Below are 18,293 nucleotides of genomic sequence, written 5' to 3'. Positions count from 1 at the left end.
CTTCAGACATCATTTAGAATCATCTCTAGGATATAAATTTTAGTACAATCTTATTCTATGAGTCTAAACTGTCTTTGTAACAACATTTGATAATTTAAGCATACATTTTAATAGTTACTGACAAACTTTAATGGCAACTAAAATGGCATCTAAAATAGTTTTAATTCTATCTGGATTTTCTTTTTTCCTGAACTCTTCTTCTTTTCTTAAAAGCATAAAAGATCCCTGTGCAAATACAGAGCTTTTGTTGTTGCTTTGCTCTACTTTGGTACATTGCTATTTATTTCTTTTCTAGCAGCTTCCTTAGTTTGAAGTATCTTAGTTGCAAATGAAAAACTAGCCTAGGCTTTAACTGGGATCTTGTATTATCCAGAAAATAAGCAGAAAGCGATCAAGGGAGCTGTCTCACAGACTGTGTACCCAGAGTTTGTCCAGTTCTGACTGTAGACATTCTGAACAGGCTTGGTTATCTCATGTCCAGGCTCATGATAGATGAATACTGCACAATTAGAAGGAAGTGGGAAGCCTGCTAGAGGCAGGCATGTTGATAGAACACATGACTTAGGAGATAAAAAACATTTTTAAAAAGTTAGCAATCTGAGGCAAATGATATATCTCAGAGTTGAGGGACTCACTTCATAAGAGATATTAACTCATATTTGATTTAGCCCTTTATAGTCTATGAAATGTTTTACATATATCAGAGCTCACTGGGTATTTATAATAACACATTATGAATATAACTTTTCATCATGAAAAAGTGAATTATACTGAACATACTGTTTAAGAAGGCAGGGAGGCATACTAACACACCTGAAAGACTTGCATCAAAAATAATTACAAGTTTTTAATTTTGGCACTTAAGAGATATGCATTACTTCTCCAAAATTCATATATATGGTTTCCTTCATGACCAACACAGAGTATAACTGAGTGGATTTTCATAGCACTCAGTGACTGCTGGTCACTAAATGGGGATGATTGTCATCAGTAAGTTATCAGATTTTTTTTCTGCTAAGCAAAAGTTTAACAGATACTTATGGATGCCAGTACCAAAATGTTCTGTCTAATATAGGAAACACTAGGCTTCTGAAACATTCTGAGTGTTTTCCCTATATTGCATTTTCTAGAGAACACAACCTTAAACATGATATAACGTGGTCCTGGTTCTAGACACAGGAGCAGGGAACATGTGATTTACCTTTTCCTTGCTTGCTTTCCTAAACTTTTTGGTATGGGCTCTTCTCAGGGATATAAGAAGGAGAAATGATATATATTCATTTCTTAGGAGTTTTAGGCTTCTAAAAAAAAAAAAAAAAAAGACCACACACACTTTTAAAAGACTAAAACTGAGGTCTCCTCCTGCTTTAGTTACTTCATTTCACAACTGAAAGGAGCTCTCATATTTGTTGTACCTCATTCAACATAGCATTGTAATAAATATACTGTTCTGGAGAAAGCTTTTCAAAACAGGAGAATAATTTATATTTACCAACAATTGTACCATATTGCCAATTATGATACCTTTATCAATCATCATGACAAAAAACACTGAATAAAATTTTGAATAAAATACAGATTTGATTTTTACACTGAAAGTGAAACAGGGCCTTGAAATAGTAAACGTCATTACTTTCAATAATACAGCATTCCTGATGCCCTTTAATTCCCTGATGACCTTTTGATTATGATCATCTCTCAAGGAGAACAAGAGTTCTTTTGTTGAGTTTGCTGCTGTTAATTTTTTTTTGTTGTAAATGGACACGATGCCTTTATTTATTTTTATGAGATGCTGAGGAGCAAACTCAGTGCCTCACAAGTGCTAGGCAAGTGCTCTATTACTGAGCCACACCCCCAGCCCACTGCTGTTAATTTTCAATTCTCATTTGCACAGCTCTATTTTTATGCAATGCTTCATATCCTCCATTTTCTTTTCTATTTCACAGACACTTACCCTGCTTGAGGTTTTTTAATGAGGAATGGACTATATGTATGCCCTGAGTCTATGGTATTTGAATTATTCTCATGGAAACAATCAATCTTGTAAATGTTTTTTTTACATAATATAGAAGGTAAGATAAGGCCAGTGCTGTAATAAAAAACTTTCAGAAGATACTGAAAAAGTAAATTAACAGGCCAATTTACCATCCTTTATAAATGAAAGGGCAAAATAATAGAGTATTTTGCACTATCTTTGGACCAAATCAAATACAGACAAACCTAGGTTTGAATCCCAGTTCTGCTACCCACTGCCAACTCTGTGACTTCAGACAAGTCATTTATGGTTTCTAACACATCATCACAACCTCCAAAGACTTGGGGCTCATTCCAAATACCTTACAAGTTTTTGTGGGGGCTAATAGTAAAGCAGGTACATTATTTAACACGATAAGTTCCCTAAAGAGGTTCAAGAATCATTGTCTGTGGCTGGGGATATAGCTCAGTTGGTAGAGTGCTTGCCTTATAAGCACAAGCTCTTGGTTCAATTCCCAGCACCATCCAAAAAAAAAAAAAAAAAATCACTGGCTAAACCTAACTTGGAGTTGGGTGACATGTGGGTCCGGCATCTGACAGAATCCTTTCCAAAGTTAATACAATCTGCAGAGTCTTCTTTTGAATATCAATTTGATTTGTACTTCATAGCTTATTTTTAATAATTTTCAGTGTTTTTATCTACAAAATTTTATTCTTTTAAATATTTTTTATCTTTATGAAATTTATGACAAGCCTGCATTTTCACTGTGCTTTCATGCTGGTTTTTTCAATAACTACAAAATTTCCAATTTTTTCAACATCTGTGGTAAGACAATCTAATTTTAAACTCTGTCTTAGAGCCAACATTGTTCCAAGTGAGACAGAACCTCTTACACATATTACACACATTTACATGTGTGTGAATGGCTATTTGGCAGGTCTCATAATAAATGTCATTTTTATTCATGTATTTCGGTTATTTAAACATTTCTGTAAGATTTCAAGTACTTTTTTTCTTATGGTTAGAATCTCAGCATCTACTCTCAAGTCTTCTTTTTTCAATCTATCAGTCAGTTTAAGGGTAGTCACAATAATACAACTTAATGACAAAGTGTTCATAAGTCATTGATTTAACAGCCAGCATATCTTAGAAACTGCCCTGAGCAAGGAATTAGGAAACTTAAATCCCTGTCCTGGTTTTGCCACTAACTTTGCAGGATAACCTTAGGCAAGTCACTTAACTTCTCTCACTTGTCAAATAATGCAATTAATTACATTCCAAGTTTTTTTTTCTATCTTTAAAACACTTTTGTTTACTTATTAAATAATCAAAACACCTTGTGGAAATTATGTTAAGCACCAGATGGGTATAGAATTATGTACTGCTGTTTAAGACTATGTTTTTAAAATTGTGATTCAGAGATTACCTGGGGCTCTATTTAAAAATACAGATTCCTGTCCACTCCCTGCCTAAACCAGAATCTCCTAAGGTGAGGTACAGGTTTCTGCATTTTCATGAACTCTCTCTTCAATGATTATAATGCACCCTAATGTTTGAGAACCATTGGCCTAAATGGTATATGACTAAAGAGGGCAAGGCTAGTGCATGGCTTAAATTACTCCAGCCTTTGGAAAATTCCTTCTAAACATAATGCTTCCATGTGGAGGAGACTGGAAGAAAGCTGCCCATTCAACAGAGCAGCAGCCTTGTGCTTGCCCCTGCCTGATGCTTTCACTTGCTGTGCTCCATAACAAAACAGAAAAAAGGTATTCCTATCAGCACTTGGTCTTGACACCCAGGTCACTGCCAGGGTTATGACAATATCTTGAAGAGGACTGCAGCAATCTGCTGGCTAATGGTAAGTTAAGCTTCTGACCCTTGGCTCAAGGAAGAAAGATGAGTAAAATGCCATTTCTTTACTCTTAATTCCCGTCCCCCCAAGTACTGTTAATATATCACTCTGGCAGAGAAAACAGAAAGTCTTCATCACATTGTTCCATCACTCTGTGGCCACATACTGAGCAATGTTTAAATCCTCTTCTGAACAACAGAAATGACCAAAGCTCATTCCTTCTCCTCCTTTCCTTTCTGATGTTGATAGAAACTAAGTATCAATTAAGGGCACATGCGAGAGATTATAAATTCATACTAGTAAATTACAAAGAGAGGTGGTAGCATTTCTTCTAGAATTTCACAAAATCTCTCATATGAAAAAATCTGTATGATTTTTAACAGGAAACTTAAAAAGACATTTTGTTGCAAGACTCTAATAGTTATAAGATAAATGCCATTATCTGTGCTCAGTATAGGGAAATATAACAGCAACTTTAAAAGGCCAAATACATTGATAAATAAAGATAAATTTTTTTTCAACAACTGGTATGCCAACATCCAACTTCTTAGTTTTATTTAATATTCGTGTCACGGGTTTCTCTTATCCCAACCAAAACTCCTCTGCCAAATGTCCATAAAATTCATACCAATATACCAAAACCAAAAAAGAGAAAGGAAGGAAGAAGGAAAGAAGGAGAGAGCAGAGGGAGGCAGAGAGGGTAGGAGGGAATTTAACTACCATGCAAAATAACCATAAGAACTGGAGTTCAGCGGCACAAACCAGCAGGAGCAGAGGAATGCTGAAAAGGACGATGCTGCATAGTCTACTTGGAGATGCCCGTATGATGCTGGATGATCAAGTACTCAGGTCACAGGTGTGTTCATGGACCCATAAGAACCAGGATCTTGACCCAAACTCATAAGATCTTCTAAAAAGAAAACACTTCACCTAAATTGAAGTAATTAATAAGTCAACACCAGAGAGTTCCTTATTTGATGTAAGTTGTGCCTAAAACTTTGGCTGATACAAAGAGACCCGTCCACTAAGGCACCCTGAGGCAATCTGACAATGTGTTGGAGAGAACTTTGTTGTCAGTACCACATCATTGTGAGAATACAGAGATCGGATAACTCGAAGGGGACTGGATTCTCTGGGTAAACAGTCAACAAGTTCACTGCATTGTTTGTCAAATCCCAACAAGCGAATCCCGTAGCCATGTGGGGAAGAAATCATTCGCCCATCAGGGCTGAAGCAAAGTTCTTTGATATAACCCCTGCCTACATTGGCTTCTTCAATGTAATGAGTCAGTCGCAGGGAACATCGAGGTGAGACTGGTCGCACTGGAGCTCCTTCTTGGAATTCATAGACACAAGTCCACTAGGGAGAGAAAAGGGAGACAAAACATGGTTACAGAGAACCAAAGATCCAAAGAGTGGTACTACAGATATTTCTTTTTTTTTGGAAAAGTTCAACAGATTGCCAAAGCCACAGGACTGTTGCAAGAAATCAATCAGAGGAACATTATCTCCCTGCTAACTAACAAAACTTGTAGGCCCCATACCTTCTTCTCTTCATAACCTGAAGTTATTCTGCATTGTGAAGTTTTAAAGTCTTTTGTTCCCTGAGGCTGCCTGTGACTTCTCCTTTTCTTATGGTACCAACAATCTTGATATTTTAAAAACTCCTGCAGTATATCCAAGCCCTAGAGTACCTCTTCCTCTGCACTTCAAAATCTCTTTTCCCCGCCTTTCAGTTGTGGTCTCTGGAGCCACTGAGATTCTTGCTTTGCAGAGTGATGAGAATCCTAAGGTCATTTAACCTTTTCCCCTAGTCATCAGTTTAATCTTTACCTTGCCCAGAGTTTCCCCTGGTTTATAAAAATAAAATAAAATTATTATAATTGGCTAAAACCTCACATTTAGCCACCTTAGCTGAAACATTTCAGTGCTATGTCTACTATACAAGGTACCTTTATTTATTTATTTTTGGACAAGATGAAGGACGTAAGAATTAAAAATCCAGACACAATCTGAGCTGATGATGGCCTCTAGAGTACTTGCTAGCCTGCTACACCCAAGCAGGAAAAGAAGAGGAGTTTGCAAGGGATAAAGATGCCAAAAAAGCCACAGGGGATAGAAACTGGATAGTGAAGGGTCTCCAGCTGAATGTGGTGGTGCATGCCTATGATCTCAACAACTTGGGAGGCTAAGGCCAGCCTCAGAAACTTAGGAAGGCCTTAAGCAACTTAGTGAGACCCTGTCTCAAAATCAATTAAAAAAAAAAAAAAAAGGGGGGGGGGGGCTGGGGATGTGGCTCGATGGCAAAGTACCCTGGGGTTCAATCCCTTGTACAAAAAAAAAAAAAGTAGGGTCTCTGACAGTATGCCCTTGATGGCAAGGACTGTGGTCGGATACAGCTAGGTTTGCACACAGAGCAATGGCAATTTGTCCAATGAACCCTACTGAAGGTAAAGCACTGCTAACTGTACCTCCTGATCATCAGTGTTGCTTGAGCACCGAAGAAGAGTGGCCCAGCCTTTGGGATGCAGCTGTAAGGATGTTATGCAGTTTCCACGGTCTCTCTCACCAGGAACTTCAGGGGTTAAGACTTCAAGACTATTTCGTGGTGAAACTCCTGAGAAACAAGAAAATGAGAACTGGGATTTGTATTATCCTTGGATAATACTAAGGCTGATTTCTGGCAGTCTTCTCCCATACTGTCATCCCTTAGTTTGTCCCTTATGCTACCACATGTAAAAGAATATGTTGCCCCTCAATATACGGTGTGTGAGTTTTGGGATATGGGAATGGGGAATGAGTATGATTATAACTAAAGAATATAAGTCTATAGTCGGGTGCAGTGGCACATGCCTGTAATCCCAGCAACTCCAGAGGCTGAGACAGGAGAATTGCAAGTTTGAGGCCAGTCTGAGTAATTTAGCAAGACACTGTTTCAAAATAAAAATAAAAAGGGCTGGGGATACAGTCTGGGTTCAATCCCCAGTATAAGGTTGGGGGGAAGGGAGAATCACTGGGGACTTAAGGCTAAGACATGGAAGCTGAGTAAGGGTCCTTTGGATTTGGATCTATACTTCAGAAAGTTATTTATTTATTTATGGTTTCTCTTTTTTTTTTTTTTTTTTCTTTGTATGGATATTGAATTCAGGGGTACTTTATCACTTAGTTATATACCTAGCTCTTTTTATTTTTTATTTTTGAGACAGGATTTTGCTAAGTTGCCCAGGCTGGCCTGGGTCTGCCTGCTTCAGCCAAGGGGTCATAATCATGCACCACTTGCCTGGTGCATGATTTGTCACTTTTTTTTTTTTTTGGCGGTGCTGGGGATTGAACCCAGGGCCTTATTCTTGCAAGGCAAGCACTCTACCAACTGAGCTATCTCCCCAGCTGGCTTTTCTTTTTAAAGATTCTTTTGAGATTACTACATTATTGATGGAAACCTATGAGGCTCTAAATTACCTGCAACAACCAAACTATACCTAAGTAATATTTCACATTGATTGAATTTTAATAATTTTAGAGAAAAACAAAACCCAATTTTAAGAATTAATATTTTAAACCTCTAACAAAAGCAGAAAAGAACCCATTCTAAATAGATAAGCAAAGGTTTGATAGTTGTACTTTTTGGAGGTTTCTCAGGAGCTGGCAAAAGGGGACCCATGCAGAAGCTGAATGGAAAAGGGGTGGAAAAGACTAGAGGATTAAGGATAGCACTGATTTCACTTGAGCCAGAGCTAAATTTGTGCTGTATCCCTCAGAATCCACAGCAGATTTCATGTCAAAAATAAAAGTTCTGGCCAGGTGTGGTGGTGCACACCTATAATCCCAGTGGCTCGGGAGGCAAGAGGATCTCCAGTTCAGAGCCACTCTCAGCAACTCAGCAAGACCCTGTCTCTAAATAAAATACAAAAAGGACTGGAGATGTGGCTCAGTGGCTAAGCACCCCTGGGTTCAAACCCTGGTATCAATCAATCAATCAATCAACCAAATGCTGCTCTATCAAAGGAGAGTTATACCTATTTCCAAAAGGCAACCTAAGAGGCCACGTTTGTCCAATAAAGAGGATAAACAGCATATGTTGTTAATAGCTTAGATTTGGATTTAATATGAAGGGAATAGTAGTGGAATTTGACCAGGTAGAAAGCATTTCAATTAGGAAGTGGAGGGAGAGCCAGAGCAGCTAGTTCTGCCAAAATGGCTGGGAAAATACTGGCAGATATAGAGTGGGGCCAGATTATAGCTCATTTTATCCCACAACCCCTTTGCAACTGTCAGGCAATGCACAGAAAAGGAAATGGCAAGACACTTGGAGTACCACAGGCCTGTAATTCCTGTTATTTGGGAGGCTTAGGCAGGAGGATTCCAAGATTGAGGTCAGCCTTGGCAAAAATTAGAGTCTCAAAATTAGAAATTAAAAAAAGGATTGAGGATGTAGCTCAGTGGTAAGGCACTCCTGGGTTCAATCCCCAGTATAGAGCAGGAAGAAAAAAAAAGGAAATGGCAGAGCAAAAGACCTACAGAGTAAAAGACAAGGCGACACAATCACCTGATAAATTCATTCCTCATGTTTATATAGTACTTTCACATGCATACTCTCATTTAATTTTTCCAACAACCTTGACTGGAAATATTGACTGGAATCAATATTTCCCAACTATTTCCTCTCCAAACTAGAACAAAGTACATTTGGTACATGTAATAAAACCAAAGTTCAAATTCCATCACAGATTTCAGCACAAGATGGTTAGTTGACTGAGGGGCAAGAAATAGCCTTATCTCTGCTGGTTATTTTTATGGATTAAAACCAAGCCAAAGAAAACTCTTTGATGGAATCTGTTATTGCAAGATTATAAAACTCAACTTTTAACCTACCTTCTCTTTGGGAGGCTCGTGACATGTGCTTCTCAGAAGATGAATTAGAATCATTATGATGACAAGGTGAACCAGAAACTCTAGGACCAGATGAATTTGATGAAGTGCTCAAATCTTGAAAATACAAAGAGTTTGACATTAAATGTAGCATAACTCTGGTAATGTCTCAACTTTTTAATTATTTACTTGAACCATACTTTTAAAAATCATCCAAAACAGAACTTGGGTTGTGGCTCAGTGGTAGAGAACTTGCCTAGCACGTGTGAGGCACTGGGTTAGATTCTCAGCATCGCATAGAAATAAATGAATAAAATGAAGGTACTGTGTCCATCTACAACTAAAAAAAAAAATTTGTTTTTAAATTAAAAAAAAAAAAATCCAAAATATGGCCAAATAAAAGCTCACATAAACCTGAGTTATGATTAAGACGAGGGAAGGCAAGCCATATCTTTAAAGCATCACTTAAGGCCTAGTCCATTTCATAAAAACATTTTATGCCAAAGACTTATGTATGCAAAATAAAATGAACAATTTTTTTTCCCAAAGAAGCACAGGAACATCTTTGGGTATTATTTCTGTACTAAACAGAACGAGAAAATTTAATGAAAACTGAGTTAATATTAGGATAGGGTCCACACAACAGGCCCATTACTGGGAACATAAAGGAACCTTTTTTTAAAGCATTCTAAAAACTTCTATTATTATAAATATATGTAAACACAATCTTTGAAATGCAAAGCAAAGCTTTACATTAAAATCTGTGGAAAGGATAAAATGAATATGGAATTTGATATATTACTTCAAACTTAGTTTCATTATACATTTCCAGTAGTACCATACTTCTGCTGGGAATTCTTATTTTATCTAATTTCCTATAGAATTATATTGGAATTACCCTTAGAAGATGGAAAAGCTGCTTTTTTTGGTACTAGGGAGCACTTAACCGCTGAGCCACATCCCCAGCCCTTTTTGTATTTTTAGAGACAGGTCTCACTTAGTTGCTTAGGACCTTGCTAAGTTGCTGAGGCTGGTTTTGAATTTGCACTTCTCCTGCCTCAGCCTCCTGAGTCACTGGGATTATGGGCATGTGCCACTACACTGGCCAAAGACTGAAAAGCTCCTTGGTTTTGAGTCAAAAAAAAGTCAAGTATACATTCCAGAACACTATTTCTCACTAAGCTAATTATCAAAGATTAACTTTTTTTAAAAAGGCAATTCTGAATCTAAGGATTACATTCACATGTTCATGAAACACCTTGCTTGCAAGGAAGTTTGTAAACTTAAAATTTCTACTTTTAACAGTTGAATTGGGCAATTATAGTACAATTATGCCTGCATTTTCCCAAAGGAGTCTTAAGGAATGGCCCTGTGCACATATGAGAAAGATTCCAACCATTTGAAAGTTAATAGCACTTTATGAACAGTTTGTGTTCCAAATAATTAAAGTCTAATTTCCCTCTATTCTTGTTCATAAAACAATGTTATTAATGATGGATACATTCCCAGACCAGTCTTCTTTCCCAAAGTCCGATGAAATATATTCTCTTTATCACGTAATATTGATGAAGCATAGTATTTAAGTTTTTCTGAGCCCTAACTTCACTTAATTATAATGGAATCAGCAATGGGAAAAATGACAAAGCTTTGGCAAGAGGGTATTATAAGATAGCACCAGGCATCCGTGTCTGGATGTTTGGAAGTCTAGGATACAATACAGATTTTAAAACTAAAACTCTATAATAATCATAACTTAAAAGTTCTGCTGTTGGGGAGCTGGGGTTGTGGCTCAGTGGTAAAGCACTTGCCTAGCTTGTGTGAAGCACTGGGTTCAATTCTCAGCACCACATAAAAATAAAAAAATAAAGGTCATCAACAACTAAAAAATATTAAAAAAAAAAAATTCTGCTGTTGGGTTGGGGATATAGCTTAGTTGGTAGAATGCTTGCCTCACATGCACAAGGCCCTGAGTTCAATCCCCAGCACCACAAAAAAAAAAAAAAAAAAAAAAAAAAAAAGTTCTGCTTGGATTCTTTATAAAACTTGTCTTTTTAAAAAAAATTTTTTAGTTGTAGATGGACACAATACCTTCATTTTTTATTCATTTTTATTTTTATGTGGTGCTGAGGATTAACATAGTGCCTCACACGTGCCAGGCAAGCACTCTACCAAGGGGCCGCAACCCCAACCCTACAAAACTTCACTTTTAATTAAAAAAGAAAAGCTTACCTGAACTTGATGTAGTTCTTCTTGCTCTCAAAATGGGATAGCTGCCTACTTCTAAAGACTTTGTTAAGTCAAGATCATGCAAAATCAAGAGATATCCAGAGGACGTTGAGATCAACATTTTGGAACAATCTGGTGTTAGTCTCATTCGCATAAGAAAACGAGTGTGAAAGAATTTCTTATGTGGACACCCATCTTCTGTACACCTATACAAGAAACAAAACCAGTAACACCTAGAGTTATCCTAAATATAATAATCCAGTGATAGGCAAATTGTTTTTCCCTTCAAAGCAGAATTAACAATGTACGTTTACAATTATTTTGCTCACCATTCCTTCTCTCATCTCTGATCTTCCTTTTTAGATCATCCGCTTTCATTCTGAAGTATACTCCTCAGAATTTTTTATGTAAAACTTTGTTGAGGTAAATTCATTTTTTATTGCTCTGAAAATATGTATTTCATCCTTTTAAAATAAAGGTTTAGTTGAATATACAACTTAAGGTTGATAGTTATTTCTTCCTGAATAATGAAGATGTTTCACAATTCTGGCTTCCAATGTTATTATTTAAAAATTTGTTCAGTCTATCTGCTACTTTTGGACAATTTATCTTCTATGTGGTTGATCTCTTTGTCTTTAGACTCCTGCAGTTTCACAATGGTATGTGCAACTTTGGATTTCTTTTTGATTTGTATTTATTGAGATTCATTTGATTTTCTAAATTTTAAGATTTATTTTATTCATATATTCTGGAAAATTCTCAATCATTATTCCAATATTGCCTTTCACCCATTTTCTATAATCTTTTGGCACTCCAAATAAATGCTTGAAACATTCCTATTTGACTCTCCTTGTCTCACAATTTCTCTTTCATGGATTTTTTGTGTGTATGTGTGTGAGGACACTGGGGATTGAACTCAGGGGCACTTGGCCACTGAGTCACATCCCCAGTCCTATTCTGTATTTTATTTAGAGACAGGGTCCGAGTTGCTTAGTGCCTCGCTTTTGCTGAGGCTGGCTTTGAACTTGCGATCCTTCTGCCTGAGCCTCCTGAGCCACTGGGATCACAGGCATGTGCCACCTTACCTGGCCCCGACTTTTTTGGAGACAGAGTCTCACTAAATTTCCCAGACTTGCCTCATATTTGTGATCCTCCTGCCTCCAATACCTACAGTGTTCCACTGTGCATGGCTTTTCCATGTTTTATATTTCCCCATCTTCATATGTTGTATTTTGGGTAAGTTTTAAATATATATCTTCTAATCTATTGTTTTAAGTTGTCTAACCTACTGTTTCACCTGCCCTATGTGTATTACATTTCCATATTTTTTAACTTCAAATTTAAGTTATATTTGGCTCTTTTTCAAATCTGCCACACAGTTTGACAGATTTTTATTCCTTGTGTATATTTATTCTTGTTTTATTTCACTTTTGTTCTTTAAAAATCCATACCTATAGAAAAGTACATAAATAAAACAAGTAGAGCTTAAAGAAAAAGAACACTCCTCACCTACTTTAGTAAAACTATATTTATACTTTAGACACCCCATCTATTTCTCCCTTCGGTTATAACTCATTTTTGTCTTAAGTAAAAATACAAATATTGATAGCTTTTAAAAAATTTTAAGTTTTCTTCTCCTTATATTGTCTCTGCTTATTCAAAAGATTTTCCATTTGTGTCTCTATATTAGAAGTTTTCCTCAATGTCTGCTCTGCTCATGGTTGAGTGGGAAACTAAAGTTGACCCTAGTCAACTCATGACTCTGAGTTTATATATATTTATACATACACACAGACACACACAGTCACATATATGAGCCCCTTATGTGAGTAACCTTGGATCATCCCAAGAGAAGGCTGAGGATCTCTAAACTCAATATTCAGGACACATGTCATTTAATCCCCTTGGTTTCAGCAAAATACCTGGGCCTTCAACTGTTTCTGGCACCTTTTAATAGAGATTCTTTATATTACCCTCTCTAGAAAGTAAAAATAGAAACTTCTGCTAATATGGGAAGTTGACTGCACTGGTATGGTTAAGAAAGGAGGAAGAAGTTCTTAAATATCTCTCCCATGAATCCCTATTTAGCTACTTAAAGGGTACCCAGGATTGCCAGTTCCTATGATCTTTGAGGATTCTATGTTAATTATCTTAAGTTTTTAATTTTCCTTCTCTGGAAGCTTAGGGTTACGATTCCTGGGACTTACTAAATCAAATTGTTTAAAACAGCTGCTAAGTCAGTAGTCACTCATCTGCTTTCCAGCTTCTAAAATTCTATTGTATTTCTTCTCCTGTTTCCCCATCTTTATAAGTTTATGCCTTTTACTTTAAATTTTGCTGTTTGCTTAGATATCAGTGACTTAAATGAGATTTTACAGTTTTCTTCATCAAGGTTACACATCTTCTGTTATAATTTACTCCTATGTACAACTAAATTTTTTGATTATGAAAAACTGTATATTGTATGTGGTCACGGTGGCACATGCCTATAATCCCATTGGCACAGGGGCTGAGACAGGAGTCTCAAAGCCAGCCTCAGCAAAAGTAAGGTGCTAAGCAATTCAGTGAGAGCCTGTCTCTAAATAAAATACAAAATAGGGTTGGGGATGTGGCTCAGTGGCCAAGTGCCCCTGAGTTCAATCCCCAGTACCAAAAAAAAAAAAAAAAAATTTGTATAACTAAAAAATTTGAAGTGATATAATCCCAATAATCAATAGGAACACAAATTATTTTTAAATTTTCACCTTACTTCCAGCCTTCAATTTTGTTGTTGTTGTTGTTGTTTGTTCTGGAGACTGAACCCAGGGGCACTGAACCACTGAGCAACATCTCCAGCCCTTTTTATTTTTTATTTTGAGATAGGGTCTTGTTAAGCTGCTTAGGAACTTGCTAAATTGCTGAGGCTGGCTCTGAACTTGCCATCCTCCTGCCTCAGCCTCCTGAGCCACTGGTATTACAGGCATGTGACACTGTGCCTGGCCCAGTCTGTAATGTTTGAAAATACATATACGTCATAAAGCTAATTAACAAATACATCCCCTCATGTACCAATCATTTATATTTTTAATAAAAATACTTACAATCTACTCTGTTAGAAATGTTCAAGTATTCAATACATTGTTATTAACTATGATCACCAGGTTGTACAATATAAACCTAATGAACTTATTCTTCCTAACTAAAATTTTGTGATTTCCTCACTGCACCTGTCCCCCATCCCTGATAACCATCATTCTATTCTCTGCTTCTGTGAGTTTGTGACTTTTTCAGATTCCACATAAAAGCAGTATTTATGCCTGGCTTACATCACTTAACATAATCTTTAAGTTCATCCATATATATTGTTGTCAATGACAAGATTTTCTTCTTTTAAAAGATGGAAGAGAACTGGGTATATATACCACATTTTTAAAAATCCATCCATCTGTTGACGGGCACTTAGTTTGATTCCATATCTTAGCCACTGTGAATAATACTGCAATGACTATAATGCAGATCTTTGACATACTAATTTAATTTCCTTTGGATATATACCTTGCAGAGGGATTACTGGGTTATACAGTAGTTCTATTTTGAGAAGGGTCTTGCTAAGTTGCCAAGGCTGGCCTTGAACTTGCAATACTCCTGCCTTAGCCTTTTGAGTCACTGGGATTACAGGTGAGAACCACCAACCCGGCTGGGCATTTCATATAAACAGAAATATACAATAAGTAGTCTTTTGCAATCTGGCTTTTTAATTTAGCATAATTTTGTGAGATTCTTACATGACACAGCATACATAAATATTGTTTTCATTGCCAAACAGTATTGTTGCACAGACATACTACGTTTTGTTTAACTATTAACCACTGGATGGATATTTGAATTGGTTCCCTTTTTCTTTGGCTATGATGTATAAGTCTTTGTGTAGGCATGAGTTCATTTCTTTTGGGTACACATATCTAGGAGTGGAACTACCAGGTCATATAGTAACTCTCATTTTAACACTTTACAAAAAACTGCCAAACTTTCTAAAGTGGTTGTACCATTTTACATTTCTACCGGCAATGTGGATTCCAGGAATGAGGGTTCCAGCTTTCCACATTCTTGCTTACACTTGTTATTCATAATACTGAGTATTCTAATCTATAAACATATAATGTCTCTTCATTAATTCCTTATATTTCTTTCAGAAATGTTTTATAGAGTTCAGAGTACAAACCTTATACATTTGTGTGGGTGTGTGTGTATTCCTGGGGCTCAAACCCATGGTCTTGTGCATGCTAGGTAAGTGCTCAACAACTGAGCTACAACCCTAGCGCAAATCCTATTTTATTCTTTTTGATACTACCATGAATGTGATTGTATTCCTCAGTCATTTCTGGATTATCCTTTGCCTTTAAGTAGAAAAACCAATGGTTTTTGCATATTAATCTTCCATATCTTGTTAATTTAACGACCTTGTTTATTAGTTCTAGTTTTTTTTTTTTTTTTCCTAATTTCTTAAAATTTTCTATATAGAATCAGGCATGGTGGTATTCACACGTAATCCCAGGCTGAAGCAGAGGATCAGAGTTCAAGGACAATTTAGAGACCCTGTCTCAAAATAGAAAATAAAAAGGGCCTGGTAGTGTTCCTGAGTTCAAACCCCAGTGCAAAAAAAGAATCTAAACAGTCAAATCTTCCTCCTGGATATGGTGGCACACGCCTATAATCCCAGCAGCTTGAGACACTGAGGCAGTCGTGAGTGAGTTCAAAGCCAGCCTCTGCAACTCAATGAGACCCTGTCTAAATAAAACACAAAATAGGGCTGGGGATGTGGCTCAGTGGTTGAGTGCCCCTGAGTTCAATCCCCGGTACCACCCCCTCCAAAAAAGTCAAATCTTCCAAATATGAAAACTGATTTACTTCTTCCTTTTCAATCTGGATGCTTTTTTTCTTGCTTCATTGTGCATTTGCAGCAATGCTGTATCTCCAATACAATGCTGAATAAAAGTGGTAAGAACTTTGTTACTAATCTTATAGGAAATGCATTCGTCTTTTAACATTATGATTTTAACTGTAGGTTTTCCATTGATGTCCTTTATCAGGTTGAGGAAGTTCCTTTTTATTCTTGGTTTTAGCACAAATGGGTACTGGATTTTATGTTATGTGCTTTTCTGTCTTTATTGGGATGATTATGTGGGTTTTAACTTTTATTAACATATTAATTGACTTTTGGACGTTAAACCATCCAGCATTCCTGAAATAAATTCCATTTAGTTGTGACTTATAATCCTTTATATATATTGCTAGATTTGACTTCCTAATATTGTTTCAGATTTTTCCATCAATTTTATTGCAGGATATTGCTCAGCAATTTTCCATTCTCATGATTATTTGTCAGGTTTTGATGTCAGTGTAATACTAGACACAAAAAATTCAACTGGGAAATGCTCTCCCCCCCCCTCTATTTTCTAGAATAGTTTGTAACGGAATATTTGGTAGAAATCATTAGTAAAGTCATTTGGGTTCAGGCTTTTCTTTGTGGGAAGATTTAGAAATTACCAATTCTTTATTTGCTATATGTCTTGTGTGTAAGGATTTTCCATCTATTCTAAAGTTTGTTTCAATAATTTATGACTCCCCAGGTATTTGTTTACCTAAGTTATTATAAAGCTGTTCATAATACTCTTTCACAACCCTTTCAATTTTCCTCTGTAAGGCTGGTAATGATGTCCCCTCTTTTGTTTTTAATTATGACTGAATGTTGAATTTTGATCCTCAATTGAAATAATCAACCCTCCTATGTGAATTTGGAGAAGTCTGGGGCCACCTTTTCCTCTACCAGCTCAGGATCAATCATCCCACATAGAAGAAGAAGAAAAAAGAAATAATCACATGGATTTATTAATTTTATCTATTAATGTAATTAATTATATTAACAGAGTTTATATTGACAAAACATCCTTTCATTTCTGGAATAAGAATTCCCTTTTTATAGAATCTGATCCGTTAAATAAAATCAGAATATCATTTGCAATATCTGACAGAAGTCACCTATAAAACTGATAGGGCTATTTTATTAGTAGTTCGGTTTTAATTGATTTAAACAATTTCTTTAATGGTTATAGAACTGATGTTCAGAGTACTAAAATAACCAGTATTACACAAATACTAGACAGAACAGATATATGGTAATGCTGGAACAATCTTGGAATTGTACTACTGTGCAAGAAGAACTTCAGTTACTAGATTCATGGGAAGATCTTGAGGGAGATAATCTTAGAAGAAGGGCCTAGGCAGCCAGATGATGACTCAGGCCTCAATTATTTAACAAATAGTATGGAGGAAGTTCAATCTTTTAACAACTACTTCAGCTGAACCAGTGCATAGTGATTAAAGCTCAGTCCTAGAAAAAGGTCTATTTCTTCTTTGTTATAATATATATATATATATTTTAGGTATAAGAGGACACAATACCTTTATTTTATTTTTATGTGGTGCTGAGAATCGAACCCAGGGCCTCATGCGTGCTAGATGAGTGCTCTACCAATGCGCCACAACCCCATTTCTTCTTTGGTTAGTTTTGCTAAGATGTATGTTTTAAGTAAACAGTCTATTTCATCAAGGTTTTCTATATATTAGCATATAGCTGATTTTATCATCTTACTCTATATTTTTGTTAAAACTCCTTTATCATTGCTAGTATTATTTTTGGTGAGGGGGATCAAACCCAAGTCTTCACAACATGCTATGCAAATAGCATTGCTACAATTCCAGGACTCACTGCTATTATTTGTGTTTTCTCTCTTTTCTCTTGATGACTCGTCAGAGAATTACCAATTCAATTAATTATTTCAAAGAATACTTCTTAAAAATCCTTTTTCTTATATTATCATTTTCAATCTTATTAATTTTGTACTTTCATCATTTCCACATTTTACTTCTCTTTTGGTATCAGGGATTGAGCCCAGGGGCACTTACCAGTGAGCTATAGCCCCAGCCCTTTTTGAGAAAGGGTTTCACTAAACCACTAAGGGCCTTGCTAAGTTAGTGAGGTTGATCTCAAACCTGTGAGTCCTATCACCTCAGCCTTCTGAGTAACTAGTATTATAGGTATGTGCCACTGCTCCCAGCTCCATATATGTTTTTTTTTTTTTGGTACCAGGGATTGAACCCAGGGATGCTTAACCAATAAGCCATATCCCCAGCCCTTTTTTATATTTTTACTTAGAGGCAGGGTCTCACTGAGTTGCTTAGGGCCTTGCTAAATTGCTGAGGCTGGTTTTGAACTTGAGATTCATCTGCATTAGCCTCCCAAGCTACTGGCATTATAGGCATGTGCCACTGCACCTGGCTATACATTTATATTTATTGGGTTTATCCTTTTGAGTTTTTTTCAGTTTTTTAA

The 18,293-nt window shown here is 36.3% G+C and overlaps 1 protein-coding gene across 2 annotated transcripts in view; it reads right to left on the bottom strand.

The window, feature by feature from the left end:
- Window positions 1–1,302: 1,302 nt before the first annotated feature.
- DCAF10 (DDB1 and CUL4 associated factor 10) overlaps window positions 1,303–18,293 on the bottom strand; it is a 46,035-nt gene continuing 29,044 nt past the window's right edge. For both annotated transcript variants that reach the window (XM_079113548.1, XM_079113547.1), the window contains 4 exons: window positions 10,925–11,127; window positions 8,699–8,812; window positions 6,298–6,443; window positions 1,303–5,186 (listed from right to left, as the gene is read on the bottom strand). In XM_079113548.1, the coding sequence (XP_078969674.1) occupies window positions 4,818–5,186; window positions 6,298–6,443; window positions 8,699–8,812; window positions 10,925–11,127 (832 nt within the window). In that variant the 3' untranslated portion in view covers window positions 1,303–4,817. The remainder of the gene's footprint in view (window positions 5,187–6,297; window positions 6,444–8,698; window positions 8,813–10,924; window positions 11,128–18,293) is intronic.

The sequence above is a fragment of the Sciurus vulgaris genome (genome assembly GCF_902686455.1).
Source record: "Sciurus vulgaris genome assembly, chromosome: 15".
Lineage (NCBI taxonomy): Eukaryota > Metazoa > Chordata > Mammalia > Rodentia > Sciuridae > Sciurus > Sciurus vulgaris.
The sequence above is the reverse complement of the archived record's forward strand: the minus strand, read 5'-3'. Positions and strand labels throughout refer to the sequence as shown.